Source organism: Cryptotermes secundus, unplaced genomic scaffold (assembly GCF_002891405.2).
Source record: "Cryptotermes secundus unplaced genomic scaffold, Csec_1.0 scaffold508, whole genome shotgun sequence".
In the NCBI taxonomy this organism is placed as follows: Eukaryota; Metazoa; Arthropoda; class Insecta; order Blattodea; family Kalotermitidae; genus Cryptotermes; species Cryptotermes secundus.
In genome coordinates, this window is record NW_019733326.1 from 525,786 (window position 1) to 547,284 (window position 21,499).

The 21,499-nt window shown below is 38.9% G+C and overlaps 1 protein-coding gene across 2 annotated transcripts in view; it reads right to left on the reverse strand.

Annotated features, from left to right (window-relative positions):
- The window catches only part of LOC111867997 (apoptotic chromatin condensation inducer in the nucleus), a 56,918-nt gene that overhangs the window by 30,995 nt on the left and 4,424 nt on the right, over window positions 1-21,499 (reverse strand). For both annotated transcript variants that reach the window (XR_002843437.2, XM_023858306.2), the window contains exons 2-6: window positions 16,742-17,166; window positions 14,762-14,934; window positions 10,605-12,065; window positions 7,114-7,228; window positions 5,532-5,562 (exon numbers count right to left, since the gene is read on the reverse strand). Coding sequence is in view for 1 of the 2 variants with exons in the window: in XM_023858306.2 (XP_023714074.1) it covers window positions 5,532-5,562; window positions 7,114-7,228; window positions 10,605-12,065; window positions 14,762-14,934; window positions 16,742-17,146 (2,185 nt within the window). In the remaining variant the exon portion in view is untranslated. The remainder of the gene's footprint in view (window positions 1-5,531; window positions 5,563-7,113; window positions 7,229-10,604; window positions 12,066-14,761; window positions 14,935-16,741; window positions 17,167-21,499) is intronic.

The window sequence follows — 21,499 nt, forward strand, 5'->3', positions numbered from 1 at the left end:
GGGGGGGGGGACACTTTTGTGATTTGGGTGCATGTTGGAGATATGGGCACCTGTGGTATGTGTCTATGTGGGTTCATGCAACTTCTCACTCCCCCCAGAAATTTTTGGAAAAAAAAAAAAAAATCAAAATTGAAAAACAAACCAAATATTAATACATGACCTGTATAATTAGAATGATCAAGTCAAGGAGGATGAGGTGGGCAGGTCATGTAGCACGAATGGGGGAGATGAGGAATGTGTATAGGATATTGGTGGGAAAGCCAGAAGGAAAGAGACCACAGGGAAGACCAAGGCGTAGGTGGGTGGACAATATTAGAATGGATCTTAGAGAGATAGGATGGGATGGTATGGATTGGATAAATCTGGCTCCATATAGGGACCAGTGGAGGCTCTTGTGAACATGGTGATGAACCTTCGGGTGCCATAAAATGCTGGGAAATTCTTGAGTAGCTGCAGAATTGGCAGCTCTTCAAGAAGAGCTCAGCTCCATGAGTAAGTAAGTAAGTAAGTAAACCCTCACTAACCAGATACAGTTAATCTTCATGTCAGATAATCCAGAAGAAAATACAAAATAAGAAAAATTCTGTTCACAGTTGAGTACATACTTTAAGAGAGATGGGATTTACGAGCAACCCGACTTTCAGCATGTGTTGAGGTCGGCTGGACAGACTTAAACCATGCAAGAAAATATCCAAGACTGGCTTGAGCTGGATGGAGACCCTGAATTTCTGCTTCTCATCTTTTTATAGTCTTGAATAAAGGCTCTATAGTGATATTCTTTTATTTTTGTCAGCATTACCTATATTACTAAATTTTCCATTTTTTTGTTTTCTAAGTTTCTTTTCTTGTCTTTCAGGCCTTTGCTTAATTCATCCAGATTGGTAAGGGCATTTTGGGGGGGGGGAAACTACATTTTTTTTTAATTTATGCTTCTGTCCTGAATACTCTTGGATAATCAGTAAACACAGCTTTTAAATGACTTCGTAAATATTGTCGCGTGTTTCCTAGGCAATACGACAAGAAATTTATGTGGGTCTCAGATTTGGACCACTCTTTACACTCACAAATACAATTATTCACACTTATAACGTCTTCGGACGTTTCCACTTCAATGTTGTACACTCTTGCACAGCTAATCTCGGTGAAGTGTCTTCTGCTCTGCTCAGAGCTCAACAGTCCTTAGCTCTTGTCAAAGCTAACTCTGGTCTCTCGTTGGGTACAAACTCTTTCATCGGATATGGACTGTTATATATGGACTCAGGCTGAATAGGGAACACCTTGTTGAATGGTTTAGTTTCGCCCGCTGCTATGCACCAAATTTCTTGCTGCCGTGCGAATACATTTTTACTGTCTCAAACAGTTTGTTTGTAATGGTGGAAACACCACTGTTAGACTTTAATCTCTGGGGCAACGATTTCCTAGGCATTGCTGCCCAGGAATTGTTAGCTATTGATCATCTGGCCTTCCTGGTGGTACGTCACAATAGGTAAGCAAATTTTTTTGTTCCTCCACCCAAAAAAAATACTGGCAACACACACAATAGGAGGCTAGGCAACAACCCAATAAACACTACTTCCAGCAGTTCATCTATTGTTGCACTTATCCATTGCTCTGGGAGTGTGTTCAGCGGGCTGTTGCCTACCAATGACAACCTCTTTTGATTCCATTATTCCATCTTTCAGGCATCATGTCATGCCAGTAAAAGAGAAAAGATGTAAAAGTTTGAACAGAATTTGGAGACCACAGTGATGATTAAATTTCCTATTCATCTGTTCTGAACAAGATACACCATGCACTGTGCAGATACTTGGTAAAACTGATTACCTTCCTTACTATGTAACCAGCCAAATGCCACGCCAGAGATTAAGCATCTGATTTAAACACCAAGGATATGACAAGGTGCTTCCTTTTCAGGGCTATGGCCCTGCAATGGCAGATGGGTATGGAGCAATGGTGAACAATGAACAGCAAATTAAAACTGAGAAAGTCGGAGAAAAAATGTTCTAGTGTTACTTCATCCTACATGAATGACACTGAATCATTCGGGATTGAACCTGAGGCACCAAGGAGCCATCACCTAACCACCTGAACTATGGCACAACTAGAATTATTTGATGTTATATTTAATTTTAGCATCCCATTGCACTGAGGCATTATCCTTATTATTAAAGCACCCATCAATATCGCAACAATATAACAGACATCTAGAATATGTTTCTCCCTAAAAATGTAACTTCAATACTTCATGATGTTTAAAATCATTAAAATGTCATTAGGACACTTAAAAATATAACTTATACATTAAAAGTGATTATCAAATTACTAACACCTCTTTAGTTTTACATATGCTTCTTCAGTTTACAACACGTTTCGGCTGTACGTGGGCTATCATCAGGCAATTTTTCTTTTGTTTCTGGGGAGACCACAGCACTGTTCACTTGTCCACAGTGCTCCCATGCACGTCATTGTTTAGTTTTATCTCATGACTTTCGGCTTTCGTACAGCAATGTATAATGTGTATTAGTATGATTAGTACAAACCATGATTTTCTATCGTGTTGTTTCCATATATCAAATGTTACAATTCTGTGTACTTATATTTTTGTGTGTCGTATTTCTCTTGTGTATGTGTTACTAGTGTGGTCTTCCTGTATACTAAACATAGTGTAGTTGTTCCTGCTTATGTATCTTTCTAGTTAGTGTATCTAGTCCTATCTATTGCAAAGTTCATACACTGTCTGAAATATCTGATTGTATGCCTCTATGTCTAGGTCGTTCATATGTAAATTGCTCTTGCATACTTTGTAAATGTGATCTCTCTCTAGTGGGTTCAAATGTCTGCTTTTCCGTCCATAATGTCCGTTATTTTTCCATGAGTGTCCCGTATTTAACACGGTTTGAATATCCAGATTTGCTACAGTTACTTCTAATGGCTTGAATGTGTTCCTTATATCTTAAAGTAAATGTTCTTCCGGTTTGACCAATGTATTTCAAAGGGCAATCCAAGCATTTCATCCGATATATGCCACTACTGTTGTACTTATTTGTCTCTGTGTGCTGTTTCAGTATGTTGCTGATTGTGCTTCTTGTGCGAAAAGCTATTCTAAGTTGCGTCTTTTTTAATAACTTATTTGTCTTATTTCCCCTTCCTCAGTATGTAAAATGGCCCATTTTGTTTTTTGACGGTCTGGATTTTCCTGTATATTTTGTTTATGTGGTACTGGTTTTGTAATTAGATTTGTGCTGTATCCATTTTTTGTAGGATGTTTTTTATTTTGTTATCTTCTGTTTGTTTTGATTCTCTAGTAATTGGATATGTGTGTAGTCAGTTGAGCAGATACCTTATACCCAGTAGTTTATATTCATAAGCGTGACATGAACTGTTAGGTATTATAAGGTCTGTGTTGATTTCCTGTATATTTTAGTGATTCTAGATGTTTTACAACACAAGAGACAGGAGAAGTATGTCAAGGGTTACATGAAAGAATAATTTTATAATGCAGAACCACTTTGTAAATGGGAAACTCTTTTGTATAGCATGCATGAAAAAAGCATAACTTTGTTTGCCTATACATTTTCAAATCTTATGTTATATAAGATTATGTTCTTTGCTGATAAAAATAAGGTTAATTCCATTCCTTTATCACAAAAATTGTATTAGATACAGCATGTTTAATAAAGTGCTTAAAATTATTTAAAACACCAATCAGCAACAGACATTTAAACACCCAACAGCATTGGGCATTTAAATAAACTGTGTCCAGCTCACCCTACAACCATTTAAAAAGTCTGGCATTTAGGTTAATTAATTAAGCACATCATTTAGATGTGTTGGGGAGTGGATGCATAGCTCTACCATTCTTGACCTTAGCACTAGCTGGAGGTGAGTGGTCAGCTTAATGTCCCTGCCACTTTACCCCCTGGGGAAAGAGCCCCCATCACCCATTGGACAGAAGGATGGGTTGACTCCAGAGTAAGTCTGAACACCACAGAGAAGACAAAAATCTTGCCCTTGCCCAGAATCGAACCCCAGCTGTACAGCCCATAGCTATACAGACTGAACTACAGGGTGAATCGTATAGAACTGGCCCAAGGAATTTGCTAATAATTCCGCAGGTGATGCATATAACCACTCACAATTACGACATAATAATCCGTGGGCCATGCTGAGTCCAATGGTGTTTGCATGATCCGGCAAGTTGCAGCCCTTATGCTGCAAGGTCAAGGACAATTCTGAAACGTGTCTGCAGTGTGCAGGCGACAGTCATGGAGTACAATGTTGAACAGCAAGTGTTTCTCGTGCGCACGTACTGGGTGACAGGCTCCAATGCGCACATACAATTGGAATTCAGGAGGAAGTTTGGAGTTCGCAAGAAGCCAGCGAAATCAACTATACAGTCCTTGGCTCAGAAATTGGAAAGGACAGGGACACTTTTAAGTGAACGTGGTAAAAACCGCCCAGAAATGCCAGAAGAGGGACAGGTTACTGCAGTCTCCCAAGAAATCATTACGACATCTAAGCCAGGAAACTGGGTATCCTTATTCAACGTGTCAACGGGCTGCAAAGAAAGTGAATCTTCATCCCTACAAGATCACCAGTGTTCAGGAATTGGGTGATGTTGATAAAGATAAACAGGTACGGTACTGTTTGTGGTTTCGGGAATTCGTGCACGATAACCCCAGAATTTTGGATATCACTTGGTTTAGTGATGAAGCATGGTTCCACCTATCAGGATATGTAAACACACAAAATTCCGGGATCTGGGCATCTGAAAACCCACATGAGATTGCTGAATCACCACTACACCCATAAAAAGTGGGTGTGTGGTGCACCATTTCTGGTTTACGAATCATTGGACCGATCTTCTTCAACGCGACCGTGGACAGCACCTTATACTGCCGTATTTTTTACGATTTTGTGCAGCAGCTGGATGATGTGGAACTTACACAGGGTTATTTTCAGCAGGATTCAGCAATGTGCCACACGTCCAACATGTCCGTGGAACTGATTGAGAGCTTCTTCCCCTATCACATCATCTCTAAAAAGATGTGGCCCCCAAAATCCACCGACCTTACCAGCCCAGATTTTTTTCTCTGGGGTTTACTGAAAGACAGGGTGTATGCAAACAAACCGCGTACGTTACAGGATTTAAAGGACAACATTTTGGCTGAAATCAGGAACATCACTGAAGAAACACTGCAGCGAGTCACGGCGAATATACAAACGTGGGTGGAGGCGTGCCTACTTGAAAACGGTGGACACTTTCAACACCTGCTCTGATCACGGCACACAATCCAAGATAAGATATGTGTAAATTACTTTAACATCTGTATGGTATATTTTATATTACAGCTCATTTCGTTGGGCCAGTTCTATATGAATCACCCTATATCTGAGCAACCAACAGCAGGACACCAGAAAGAATTCATGGAGTTTTACAACCATGCTCCCTATCTACCTTGACGCCAAAGGTTAAGCACATGAAAAAAAAACGTTTATCTAATCACAAAAATATTTCAAGATGCCTTTACCTGTTTGTTCAGTTGTCTTCCGGACATTTTCCTGAAACAAAGAGAACATACAAGGTAACTGAACACTATAATGGAGAAAGGCTTTCATGAATGCCATGTTCCCATATTCCTTCTTTTCCTTCTTGACTGTCACATTTACCTGTTTGGAGAATTGGAAAATACACTTCACACATACAAACATTAACAAGTGAAAGTGAAATTATGTAGTCTGAATTACTGACAGTATCCTTAAATAAACTATACAAATAAACAAGATGAAATTCCCATTTAATAAACCTGTTTTTGTTCACTAAATAGCAGCTGTCACAATGCAGGTTATATAAAATTACATCAAGACACTATTCATCTTCTTACAGGATTACCTGTATATAATTCAGATAAAGTAATTGTGCATAATTACTTACAAAAACTGTTTCCACACAGAAAAATGCAATTTACTCATACGGTATATCAAATTATCTTCTAAAACAATGGCATATAAAATAAACATTGAAATAATCTCAGTTGACAATAAAAGCAACTACGATCCCCAAAACAGTGAATACTGGATATGCAACAGAACTCGCCCAAAGATTATGGCCGTCCAACAGAGAAAATGTGAAAATGGAGAGATGTGAAAGTTCTGGAAGGTCAAACATTTCTTACATTAATTATAGGTTAATTACCGAATAAAAGTGCAGTTTATACTATACATAAATGCATAACATGATTGGAATGTGACACACTGGTGGAACATGCTGCCTTTAACTTCAGGGTCAAAGTGCGCAGGTGCAGATACTAGCTTGGTGTCACAGGGAGGTTACAGTGAAGGTGCCAAAATCTACATGTGTAAGCTGTGTTTCAACTAACAGAAATATCTGAAAACAACATAACAGGTAAGATAAAATGTGAAGTTGTCCCCATGCTTAATTAAGCACCATGCCATGAAGACGTATTAGGGAGTGGAAATATAGCTCCACCATTCTTGACCCTTGCACTAGATGGAGGTGAGTGGTCAGCTTCACAACCCAGGCCACCTTACTCCCTGGGGGAAAAGCCCCCAGCACCCATTGTATATGGGGCTGGGTGGGCCCCAGAGCCACTCTGGATGCTGTGGATCACAGAAAAACATCTTTCCCCCATTAAGAATCGAAGCCTGGCCATTCAGCCTGTAGCCCATTACTATACTGACTGGGCTATCCTGGCTCGCTGTGAAAACAGAGTAACAAAGAATATTTTTGTTACTGATTGTAAGTGAATGGAAGTGAAGACACTGTGACAAACTCCACAATTTATACTCTGTAGCATAATTACAGCACTTCAAAATCAGGATTAAAATAGACCGCACAAGTACAAATAGCTAAGATGAGGGAAACAAGCAAAGCGTACAGAATTTACATGAAGAAACCTCATGGAAAACACTCCTTTTGAGGACCAGGATGATAGCAGAACGATATTATTACTCTGGATACTAAGAAAATATATCACTGTGATGTACACAGGATTTAACTGGCTTGTGATGATCTCTAATGTCAGGTTTCTTGTTCAAAGATTCTAATAAGAGATAAAAGTACTAAATTATTATTATTATTATTAAACATACTTTATCTTTATCATCTCTGATATGAGGGTGAGACTCATCAGTAGATGGTTCAACCTTTTTCACAGACTCTTTAATAGCATTCTTCTCTCTTCCATGTGAATTACTCTGCTTTGAGCTGCAACACAGAAAATATTCATGTATCTACAAACCATTCAACTTCATAAAACACAGAAACTAGAGACATGAACCAGTGCCTGTTACACACTCCACTACACTTAACCTTTCAGTTCCGGCCGACATACATCGCACATCGGCATTTAAATGCCACAACTCGCCAGGCAATGTGTGTCGTACGTATTGTGCAGTGCTAAGTTTCAGCTCTTATTTTGAACTGTTGCTTTTCATGTAAAGTCTTCTTTTGGTATGAAATTAAAGAGGAAATTTCTGTCTATCATTTCGTATATTCGTTATCCTACTTTGAACTTCCCGGGTTTTTTTTTTTTACATTTGAAGTCTCTGAACAAGTTTTGTAGCTTGCCGCGTAGGGTGCAGTATTGCCGTACAAATCTATCTCCACCTCTTGGCGTAGTTAAGAACTAAATATGCTAGGTTGATAGTCTGTGATCTCCTTGCGTGTTGGTTGAAGCAAAATCGATTTCCATTCAGCCAGTGACGAGCGCTGCCTCTTGAACGGAATGAGAAACCACATGTAGAACCTAACAAGTAAGATACGTGACGTTGACCTCTGATATGACTGCTGTTGGATATGATAAACAAATGCCTTGTTTGCATTCCTTGAGGTTCCCTTTGTTCCACAAATAGCTAATACAGTTTGCATGTAGCAGCGATCGGCAGCGACAAGCAACAGACGTTCAGCTGTGTTGAGTGACGAGGACTTAACAGTCTTTGCTTGAAAGTGATTCCGAACAAAGTCTGCCAGATTCGGATTTTGATACTGAAAACGAGTTAGATGATCGTGCCTTGATTGATGCTGTTGGAAATGAGGGCAGCGATGAAGATGACAGTGCAAATCAAGAATTCGTTTGGGAGGATATGGAGAACTATAGGGGTCAGAGAGAACATTTCACGGGCAGTGTTGGAGCTCAAGGCCCTGCGAAACATGTAACGGAAATTGTGGACGTTTTCAAGTTGTTTTTGACAAGGAACTTACTGAGACCATAGTCGCCGAAACAAATAGATACGCGGAGCAGTTTCTACGGGGGCGTGAACCATCAGTGAGGTCGCATTGTAAGGCATGGTAACCCGTGACAGAGGGAGAGATTTATGTTGTCTTGGGTTTGTTCATGCTCATGGGCATTGTACAGAAACCAACTATTCGGTCGTATTTTACAACAAAAAGAGTAATTTCAACACCGAGATTTAGAGACATTATAACATGAGACAGACTGGAGCTAATACGTAAATATTTGCATTTTGCCAACAATGAAAACATCAGCACTTTTGAAGGACCAAAAAAACTTTTCAAAATTTATCCTGTAATTTTCCATCTCAATAAGAAATTTCAGGAACTCTGTCTCCCAAACCAGGACATTTGAGTTGACGAATCTATGACACTTTGGAAAGTCCGTCTGTCTTTCAAACAGTACCTCCCTCTGAAGGCAGCCAAATTTGGAATTAAAATTTACAAGTTGTGTGACTCCACCACGGGGTATTTATGGTCCTTCATTGTATATACAGGCAAGGATACAGAACTTGAGTCCCCCTTAATCACAGCAGACACCAACAAAACTTCAGCCATTGTCCTGAAACTGGGAGAACCTCTCCTGAATCAAGGTCGGACTCTGTGGATGGATAATTTTTACAATTCTCCAACTCTAGCCAGGCTACTGAAGATAATGCACAAGACCACTGTGTTGGCACTCTGAAATTGAATCATAAGAATGTGCCTCCAAGAGTGAAAAACACTGAACTAAAAAAAGGTGAAATCGTGGCACAATATTCTGGACCCATTTCTGTCACAAAGTGGTTCGACAAAAAAACACTCACCATGATCTCCACCTATCACAGTCACGACACCAGGACTGTTACAGTTAGAGGCAAGGAGGTGACGAAACCACTTTCAGTATTGGACTACAATAAGTCAATGGGAGGGGTCGATTTGAAGGACCAGTTGCTTCACTCTTATTTGATCAACAGGAAGCGTATGAATAAGTGGAACATGAAGCTGTTTCGCAGGCTCCTAAACGCCTCAATTCTTAATTCAATGATAGTGTACAGGAGTAACACAGGCAAATGAATTCAGCAATTATCATTCATAATTCAGTTGACTGAGGGCCTGTTCGTGAAATAGGCGAGTGCTGTGGAACATAAGTGCCGGGTTCACATCCATCAGAAAACACAGTGCCCCGTCTAACAGAACAACATTTTATCAGCGAGATTCCTCCAACGGCGAAGAAATCTCGACCACAGAGAAAGTGTGTTGTTTGTCAAAAGCGTGAAAGGAGAAGGGACACAGTGTATTGGTGTGATGCGAGTGGCGTGGGCCTCTGCATTGAGTGTTTCCACGACTACCACACACACCTGAACTTTTAAAGTAATACGATACTATTGTTCATAATTTTTATATGCTTAATGGCCCAAAAATAATTTTAAAGTAGTGTGGATCAATACTCTAATTCTATATACTTCTCTGGACATTGTGTGAAAATCTCAAAAACAAAACTCCAGTTTTTCCCAGTTTATTACGTTTTAAGTTAAGTGCTGCATTCTCTGATTTAATTAGTTAAATAGCTGCTGGCATTGGAGTTGAGTAGCAATTTAAATGCCTTCCAGTGTTGAAAGGTTAACAGGTTCAAGCACTATTCAGTTTCACCTGAACCTGAGTTGTTACACTACTCCGCCATCAGATATACACGTTCATAGCGGCCTCTGTAGTCTAGCGGTAACGTTCCCACCTCATGACTCAAGGTACGCGGGTTCAAAGCTGGCCGAGGTCGTAGAATTTTTAAGGGCGAAAAAATTCAGGGAAAAAGTCCTCTGGGAGGGACTATAAGCCGTGGGTCCCGTGTCGTAGATTTACGGCACATAAAAGATCATGTCTCAAGGAGACCTCTGAGCAAAATTAGGCAACATATTTCCCGACCAAGTAGTTTCCAATGCCTATGGTAGATGGGGGAAATATCAGGTACCGAGGGCCGACCTCGTTGGCTGAACGGGGCTGATAGCACACACCAGTACCGGTAGGGTATGGCGACAGTAGAAATTGAAGCGGGACGCACAATGGACCAATAAGTGATCTAAGTGCATGGGGAAACCCACCCCCTCTAATAATAATAATAATAATAATAATAATAATAATAATAATAATAATACACAGGTTCCTGAGATTACTAAATATCTATCAAAAGAAGGGGATATCGTATCTCAGAAAACACAATAAGAGTGTGTGTGTTATAATAAAAGATGACACTTATAAATATCTAATCTGATATGGTGTGATAAAGTAGTTCAGTTGCATGATGCGTAAATTTTGGATCTCTCTGTACATCACCCTTACTTCTAAAACTTCTACAAACTTCAACAGTACTTACAAAGACCTCCTCAGTGATATTTTCTCTCTTCTATTTTGAGGACTGCGAGATCTTCTATGGGAATGCCGACTTCCTTGTCTATCAGAACTACTGTTCCTATTGTTGTCCCTCTTCTTACTATGTTTATCTGAATGTTCATTGCCTTGTATCCTGTTGCGGTGAGTGGACTCTCTATCAGCCCTGCGATGTATCTGCTTCCCCGGACTGGGGCTGAAACTGCAGCTACTGTTCGATTCTCTGCTCTGTCTGCGCTTTTTCACTTCATCTCTTGGTCTCTCCTCAGAGGAGTCTCGAGAGTGGGAACTTTCTTCCAAGAAAACACGTTTTATTGTAGTTCGTTTATTTGATCTGTCCCTTGATGAATCCTTTGTGCTCTCTTTTACTTGGGCATCATTCACACTTACGTCTGATCTGGATACTTCACGAGATGTGGAACATTTTTCCGATGAATCCTGAATCTGCCCCTCTTCTACAACCCTTTCACCTTTGGTTCTCTCTGATGAAATATGAGCAACTAATCTCTCTTCAACTGCACCCGCCTCTTCTGCAACCTGCTCTGCTTCCTCTGGTCTACCTTCTAACAAAACTTTTCCCTTCTGTCCTTCCTCAGATGAAGAACTTTCTATCAGTACTTCTGTGGATGTTTCAGCCCTTTCAATTAAAGTTTTGTCCTGATCTGTTGCAGCACAAGCTGTATTTTTATCATTTGTATCTTCATCATTATCAGCTTTTGATATCTGAACTGTTGCATCACTGCCTTCCAATCTTTCTTCTTGTGAGTCTTCAACATTTTGTGATTCTGCCTGTGACTTTACTTCCGCTGCTTTCTGAGGTTCAACTTTCTCTTCTGTCACTACTGCCTGTTCTTCTGATGTGACACAATTCATGCCTTTTCCTTCACATGAATCTTCCACTTCTACCTCTTTCTGTTCTATGACATGTTCTTCTAACTGTGCCTGATCATCTACCCTGTCTTCAACTGTTCTGTCGGACTGTTCTGTCCTATCACATGACTTCCTGACCATGTGATGCTCTCCAGAAGTTTCAGGTGAAGTATCACCTCTCATATCAGATGATTCTTGAACTAGCTTATCTTCTTTAACATCAGAATCATGGACATTTTGTTTATCTTCTGTAGATTCTTGATCTACAGTTTCATCAGCTGCTTCAATCTGATCCTGACTTTGTAAACTTGCTTGCTCTCTCTCCGGAGATGAATTTTGACCTTGCTGTGACCTCTCCTCTGACACATCTCTCTGTTCAGTATGTTCTTGCTGAGACACCTTTCCTTCATCATGTAATGATTTATTTCCTGTGGTTATATATAATGATTGCTTTGAGTTTTGCTTTCCATCTGATGACTCTAACACCTTCTTGTCATCTTCACCATGATCATCATCTGCTTCTTCACATTCCTGAGTGTCTGACTTATCTTTGTGGCTGGTCATGGTTCTGCTCAATCTGCAATTACACATTTATAAACAAAAAATGTAAACAAAGTGCCCATTTTTTCAAGGGATATATCCTGTTGTGTTATCACTGCCTATATACAGTAGAACTTGGTTATAACGTCATCAAAGGGACCTAAAAATACTGTCGTTATAAACGAATGTCGCTGTAACCGAAATGGGCACTTCCACAATATCCTTATGTTAGTCAGGTAAAAATCTACCAAAAACCGAGTTAAAATGTTGCATTTTTTAGTGAAATACGTAGTTAAGTACAGACTAACGTAACATTAACGTGGAATTGCCCAAATGTGTAATATCAAAGACATATTACAGCGCTTTTCACTGACAATACACACCGCACTAATACTGTATATTAAAGGTAGGCCTACTCACCAAATTACAGTAGATTACATCAATTGTTGTGCCTTACTGTACCTAGATACGAGTACAGTAATCAGTTATCTTCATCTGTTTCCTGTTACTTGCCCAATACACACTTTCTAAATTACGTTCAATGTCCATATCAGAGAAATTCAGGAATGAAAATGACGTTACATACGAGGTTGATGCATTTGTGCATGTCGTACTAAGCAAGGTATAAAAACAGTTGCTTTATGAGGAATTAGTTCGTACCATTGAATAGTTGACGCAATAGACAAGGTGTCGCAGAAACCGATGTTGCTATAACCAAGTTTTACTGTATATAGGTTTTACCCTCGACACAACAAATCTACCAAATAATTTGCTCACTCTTTATAGTGTTAACGGTGAATTTATTTGGGTTAAAATACAATTTTGCTATATGTTTTGTCTTTTAATGAAGCCATAACCAGGAGATACATTCCAAAAACATAAATTGAGTTTGTAATTTGTGTATAGATCCATAAAGTGTCCATTTGAAATAAATACTGTCAAGACAAAACCTAAAATTGCAGTGACTAAACAAAGAACAGTCTGCACACTTCCTACGTAATAGGTAAACACACTGACACCACCACACCACATGGTAGATCACCCTTTCAGAATGCAATTTTCATTTGTTAGTGTTATTCCCAAATATCTGAACTCTGACCATTTTCAAAGGATCTATCAGCTTCTTTACATTATGATTTTGGCCTGCATTCTGGTGATGAAACATCAATATATGTAGGTAAGTCAATAAGTAAGTTACAAATGGATATAGAACTTAAACAAATAAGAGTACTGATTTGAAAAATGCTTTTATTTCTCAACATAATCTCCCTGTACATTGAGGCACTTGTCCCATCGGTTCACAAGCCCCTGAAAACCAGCAGCAAAAAATTCTTTGGGCTGCTGTCGGAACCAGGTGGTGACTTCCCTTTCTACAGCTTCATCATCAGGAAAATGTTCAGCCAAAAGATGATGTTTAAGAGGGCTGAACAAATGGAAGTCACATAACAGGTTAGGTTTCCACAAAGTCTGTGCACGATGAATGCTGCGTATGCTGACCCCACAATACAAAATGCAAAGAATGGGTCTGGCATTACAGCATCTCAATTGCTACCATGATGAGTCTTGCTCCAAACGACTTCCACTTGTCTGGCCCTCTTAAACATCATCTTTCGCCTGAACATTTTCCTGACGATGAAGCTATAGAAAGGGAAGTCACCACCTGGTTCTGACAGCAGCCCAAAGAATTTTTTGCTGCTGGTTTTCAGGGGCTTGTGAAATGATGGGACAAGTGCCTCAATGTACAGGGAGATTATGTTGAGAAATAAAAGCATTTTTCAAATCAGTACTCTTATTTGTTTAAGTTCTATATCCATTTGTAACTTACTTATTGACTTACCTACATATNTACTTAACGCATCTGTGTTTAATTCTAGACCAACCTGTACAATGTTAGATTGAGTACAATAACTTCAAAATCAAAAAGAAAAGAACTGAAAGTGAATCTAATATTCAAATAATGATACCTCACTGATCTCCTGTTAAGATGAGTAAAACACTGCGAAAATGTCACTTTGATACAATGCTGAACTGAATCCAACAACTTTAATTGTGAAACAAAGTATGATCTGGCAGATTGTCATACTTCAAAATGAACACAAGTCGAAATGTTGCAGTATTTCATATGCAGTGAACTCAAACTCAAAATTTCAACTTATACTTACAAACTGTTTCAATTTCATAACAGGTTAATATAATTGTGATAATTTTGGAGGGAGGTTATTTAACAACTCTTTCAGTAATGCAGAATATATTGCAATGATTGATGGATGATGAATTGGAAAAGGTCTGAAAGCAAGCAGTCATGGCCCAAATAAGGTACCAACTTGGTATTTGTCTGGGAAGGACTGAGGAAAACCACCAAAAAAAAATTCAGTCACAATCGATAGTGTCCTGGCCAAGATTCGAACTGAGAATGTAGGAAGCAAGCATTACCATTACAGCAACCTCTTTGGTTAAGAATTATAATAAAAATTATCATCTTGAAGGTTGTGAGGTCATACGGTCAGGTGGAAAGATATACCAACATTTCAAAGGAACATGTCGTTCCATCTTTACAGTATCTGAATCTTCAGCAATGAAGATGAGGCTGAAGGCTCCTTTGAAGCAGCAGTACCTTTCTACCAGAATATACAGCATCACACCACTCTGAGAACCTCACACTTCAGAAAGAATTATGCTGTTCTTTTCACAACAGAAATGCAACACGTATAAAGACAAAATATAATTCCATACCTCTTTCGTCTACGTGGACATGGTTCCGAAGAAGTTTCTGATGGTCTCACTATACACAATTTTATTTTTTTAATTTCACCACCTCCATTATTTCCACTACCATTTGAACTCTTCACTTGCCACAAAGAACTTTTCCCATCCTTTTCTTTGTGTCTTGGTTCTGACAGTTCACTCTACACGTAACAATACAAGATATGTGAATATTCAAGAGTTCATCACAAGATAACTTGGTTTCTGCAATGTGAGAGCATGCAGTACAGCTTACTGTTAATGATATTTTCGAGGAACATAGCGCCATCATTTTCTGGGTAGAAGACAGAAGCATCACACTACTCTAAAACATCAGTAAGCAATCTACCAAGCTACACAGAATCATATCCCAGTTGGTGACATGAGAACCTCAAATGTCTCGTGGTACAACAGACCACCGTGATTGGCTGATACTTCAAAAGTGACAAAATGCTTTCTAATGGTGATCTACAAATGCAGGATAAAGATTAATGTTCCAAATTATGATGTTATAATCTAAACAAACAACTTAGTTACATCAAGACTCTGGGTAGCACGCACCTAATTGAAAACCATTATCAGCCTAGACCATCACCACCACACAGCAATGAAGTATGAATCATGAAAGACCAAGCAAGAAACAGCAATAGAATGGAGAGAACTCTTCTGGGATGTGGCACCATGTAGGTAGTGTGTTAAGAAGAAAATCCGCAAGCGAAGAACCGGTGTGAGCAAGTGCAAATAGATTGCGGATTTTCTTCTACCCTGAAGATGGAGGCGACATGTTCCTCTGAAACGTCGGTTAACACAATACCTACATGGCACCACATCCCAGAAGACTGCTCTCTTTATAGTCACTGCCGTGAAAACCTCAAATATTACAACAATACAATGTATTTCATGAGACAATATATTGTACTGTTTATCATCAGGAAGAAAATGAAAGCTCTAATAAGATCCTGGACAAATTTCATAATGACAACCCATAAACTTCTGATTCAAAGATGGTAAGAGACTGATTTGTAATATCCATAACAGACAAACTAAGCCAAATTCTTAGAAAGTCTGCCGCCTAATAGGTTTTTTATTGCTAGTGGGGTGGGACTAAGTCCCTTGTACTATGGCCACTTCTGGCCTATTGTACCAGCCCCAGATGATAGGTGAGGGTGATTGTGGAGCAATGGGTGGAATGAAGATTGGCAGGGGAAACCGAAGTACTCGGAGAAAACCTGCCCCAGCACCACTTTGTCCACCACAAATGCCACTTGACCAGACCCGGGATCGTACCCGGGCCGCCGCGGTGAGAAGTCCGCGACTAACCGCTTGAGCTATGGCGCGGCCCTGCCTAATAGGTTCAAAGTTTGATTAATCATATTAGATTTTTATTGATGTTATATTCTGCCATACAGCTCAGTTTTGTTATGAGTTATGTTATACTCAATAAATATTTTAAGTTGGATCCATCTTTAACTGCAAAAGACTGAATATTAAAGGAATTAAATAGTAAAATAAACACATCTATAAGTACATAAAAATAGACACTAAAAATTATGTGAAGATAATATATATATATCTATATCAGCAAAGCCCAGAGACATAAATCCCATGCAGTCATGCATATTTAAGTCATCACACCAGATTTTAATGGTAAAGGGATACCAGCTGTCATAACAAAAATAATTGCAAGTTAAGGTTTTATTAGCTTTTGTGGTAGATTTTAGTTGAGTCTCCCTTAATTGAGACTAGCCTGCACTCCACCATTATCTATGGCAGAGATTAAGAAAACCATAAATAATTATACGTCATGGGTTAAAAGTCTGTAATTTATTTTACAAAGGAATCATTTCCACCTCAAAATGTTCCTCTGAACTACAGACATAGAAGCTGTCAAAATAATTCTACATATTGAATCCAGCGAAAAATGGCGGGGCAGGTAATTTTCAAAGATGTCCTTACATAATTGATACTCACTTTGCCTTCCTCAGCTTCCCAGAACGATTTATCTTCTTTCCAGTCAGCATCAGTCGAACAACTAGCCTGACTTTTTGAACCTCCCACTTCATCTGTGGTCTGTTTCTTACTGGACCTTCGACTAGTAGAACACTTTGACGTTTCACCTTCAACATCTTTTTCCTTGGCATCAGTATTATCTTGGTCTACATCTTCCTCACATCCTCCACTTTTTGGTTCTTCTTCTGTGTCACCATGAGTCTTCAATGAAGTCTCGTCTTCTGGAGCAGATTCGTCATGTTCAGACACCGATGATGATCTCTTTCTCCGCTTTGAATGCCTACGTGATCGCCTTGTTGCCTTCTCTGTCTTTTTCTCTGGAGATGACTTCTCTTTCTCCTTTGTTCTGTCACTTTTTCTCCGCATTGTCAACAGTCAAATTACCACTGAAAAACAACAGTCATTTGCTGTATTGACATAAATCTGCAAAACAAATAAACTGGTTGCTTTTCAGATCCAGCCCTTCACACAAACATCAGTGTCCTGTAGTACTTCTTCTTTTCCCATCAGGCTGTTAAAATTATCTTAGTTTTTACAAACTAACAGCTCAGACCAAATACTACACCGAGTCAGGATGCCTGATAACATCTGAGAGTATTAGCTTCTGAGGAGCAGCCACCTACTTCTTGCTGGCTATTTGCCTGACTTATTCTTTGATGCTGAAAATGGTGATGATACATTCCACTGCTATCAGATTACACCACTTCACATACCACAAAAAAAAAACAAAAACATTCTGCATTGCAATTGTTGTGAGAACCTCAAATCTAAGAGAATCTTTTGGATACTGCAGACTCAAATACTGACCCAGAGATCAGCTATCATGGCTGAAATTGACAGAGTACCTTCACCTCTAGGATGTGACACCATGTAGACTGGTAGACGTTTACTGATATTTTGGAGAAATGTCAGTAAACATCTTTTAATTATAATTATTGGCACTACAGACCTTTGTGGGTCTTGGCCTGCTCTAAAACCTTTCTCCAGCCATCCTGATCTTGTGTCTTTGTTTTCTATTTAACCATACCCAATTTTCTGAAATCCTTCTCCACACTATCCATCCATCTTAATCTTGCTCTACCCTTCTTCCATTTCCCTTCAGGTTTTACGAACATTATTCTTTTTACAATTGCTTCCTTTTCTCTCCTTATAACATGTCTTGTCCTCTCAGTCTATTTATTTTAATTCTTTTAATTATATCAACATCATTAAATAACCTATATAATTCTTTATTGTAACATTTCTGCCAGACACCATCAATTTGGACTCCTCCATAGATTCCCCTTAAAATCTTCCTCTCAAAACCTCCAAGAAATGCTTGAAAGCTCAAGAAGCAGCCAGTCAATAAACATCTACCAGCTCAATAACATCAGATCCCACATCACAGTACTCAGCAGTCATCAATATCAGAACCTCAAATATCATACTCCCTTCCATACTCTTCCCTGTTCAATTAATCACCCGCTAACATCCAGTAATTTATTATTTTGCACTACATAACTTACGCACTTGAAGAGAATCACTGAAGAAGTGTAAATACAGCTTAGTTGATAACACTGCCAGAAGGTACACAAATCATTTGCTTTTTAGTGTACAGTGTAGTGTACATGATACCAAATGTAGCATGTTTAATGCTTGTACACTGAATGCTGGTCTATGCAACTCTATTCCCTTGCCATATTATTCACCAGACAAAAGTGGACAGTACCTCAGACAATCAAACAATGATTTAGATGGCATTTAATTCAACTGATCTGTACCAAAACACAGTGAATCTCTAGAGCAATGCACTTTCTTACATTAAATCACAGTTTTCACAGTGTGGAAGGTATACAAAATCACATTTTCTTGCATCACTTATTGTGTATAATGGCGATAAAACAATACATACAGTCAGATAAAAGAAATGGTTCCTGCATGCATAAACATAACTATATAATCAGTAACAGCAAATTAACTGATAACAGTAACTAGCAGAGAAAAATGTGAACACCAAATCTTTATCTTAATAAAAGACACCTCAGTCAATTACACTGTTTGATATTAAAATGAACAGTATTTCCATCAAGCACAACCAGTTTTATATAAAAACAAATAAATACACCTTCATATGTTTTTGCCATCATCAGAAAGTTCTCCTATACTACATGGAAATACTTTACACGTATGCTATACATACATGTCTCTGTATAGAAAATTTTTACTATTAAAGGTAAAAGGTAAAGTTGTCCCTGTTCTTAATTAGTTAAGCACTATGCCATGAAGATGTATGGGGGTGTGGAACCTTGAACCTGGCACTGGATTCAGGTGAGTGGTCAGCTTCATGCCCCTGCCACTTTATCCCCACACCTCCCCAGGAAAGAGCACCCAGTAACCACTGGATACGAAGCTGGGTGGGCCCCAGAGCTGGTTTGGATGCTGTGGAGAAGAGAAAAATATTGCGCTGCCAGGAATCGAACCTGGGCCATCCTGCGCATGTCTGTGCCTGCCATTCGACATTGAGGCACCAAGTTTAAACGAAATGATTTTAAATGCTGCCATAGCACTGCTATTTTACGTTTGTGGAAATGGATTCCTACTTCGAAGTTGTTCTATATGGAACCATCAGAATGCTCCTGAAGTATGGCACCAAACACCTGGGACACCCTCTATACAGCACATTTAAACTTACATAGGAAACTGTACCAAACAAAAAAACCCTCAAAAATACCTAACTCAACAAGTAGAGAAGTTCTGGAAAGACAGACACAATTACACTGAAATACTAAACTTGACATAATAACAACATGCACAGCACACTGCTGTTATTCAGAGGGAATGCTTCTGGTAAGGTTACTTATAAAACAAGCTTCAAAAATACCTAACCTCTCTTTTATTCAGTCTCCAGCAATCACATTTTGAACAATTACACTTGATTGGTTGAGTGCCTTGGCTCCCAAACACAAAATAAAGACTGGCAGGCACACTGTAAATTTCCCTTGCACTAATGCATAGCTACATATTATTCTGAATTATTTTAAGTGAAAGAAATGGGAGGGAAGTTCAAAATGAACCATTCCCATCACTGACTACAGTTTCTATACACAGCTCCTCCAATGAAACCGCTCTAATATACTGTGACATGTTGTGCAATGGAGGGCAACCCCTCCCTCCCCAGCGGTACGTGGCGGCATCGTAGTGCTGACGTCACCCTATGGTAATAGACAAGTCAACACCCCGCCCCTCTCCCTGCGGTGAAGACATGGCACCAGGCAACAGTGGCACTCATTGCGTAACAGGCAAGCACTGCAACTATATAAGTGAACCACACTGCCTACGAAGCAAGTTCAAATGTGGCTGTTGCCAAGTTCAGTTGTTGTTGTGAGTTAAAAGTGTATCAGCCGCCGAAGTGAGTTCTCAAGGCAGCAGCCTACGAGTTGAGTTGGAATCTAGCCAGTGGCGAGTTACAAGTTATGGATGCGTGATAACCGAGTAATAATTGGGAGTGTGTGATACAGTTGGACTTGTATAGATCCCATACTGTGAAAACGTGTAGACTACTGACAACAGAGTGATTTGATTTGCGAATCGGGTTATAAATTGTGAAAACCCGCAACACTGTTATAATTAATTGTAGCCGTTACTTGTAGGTTGTTGAATAAACCAATTAACAATCTCTATGATGTCTTCAGTAACGAAACACGTTACAATATGAAATCACAATTTCAGTGATGAATAGAACTCACTGCCACTTGGCAGTCCTATTATAACAGGTGACAACACTGCCTTAGGCTTTTATCATCTACACAGATATCAGAAGTTTTGAATTTCTTTGGATGCAAGATAAATTCTGAAGGAATGAGTTTGTCACACCTACTTACAAAAGGACAGAAGGTAACACAGGTACTACTATAGAAAAATAAGAGTGAAATTCTATGTACAAAATGGATGCCAAAGTAGTGGCGAGAAAAATTCAAGTTACGGCAATAAACACTGAACTGTCAAGACCATTTCACTATTCGACAACTAACACAAAAGCAAACAGAATTTATCTTAGAAACACCCAATGTATTAGAAATGGATTATAAACACACATTTCACAAAATAATCTGTCCGAAATTATGGCATACCATTCAAATTGGAGGATATCAAAATGGCAGATAATTATCTGCCATTTGTGTCATATATTATAAAATCTAGATTGATTATAATCAATCTAGATTTTATAATATATGACACAAACTCCGTCCTAAGTGAAACAATTTATTGTAGTTCTTTCGTCTTCCTTTCTTCTACACTACATGTTTTGGCTGTAAATGGCCATCATCAGATGTATACTCTCACAGAGCTGCTACACAAGAAGTAGCCACTGCAGCACTACAGACATAAGGCGGGTAACCATGAGAATTTTAAATATTAAAAAAAAAAAAAAAAAAAAAAAAAAAAAAAAAAAAAATTTAAAAAATTTTTTAAATTGAAATTGAAGATTTTAAAAGTGAGTTATTAAAAATCAAATTGACGTGTGTAGATTAACAAAGATTTTGTACATATCTGATAGATATCAGCGGGGAGGATTCTGATATATCGAAACTGTTAGCAATGGAGAAATGAACAATTGGGAAGACTACTGTTTTTTAAATTTTAAACTACATGCAGTGTAGCAGCTACGTGAGAGTATACACCTGATGATGGCCATTTATGGCTGAAACATGTAGTGTAGATGAAAGGAAGATGAAAGAA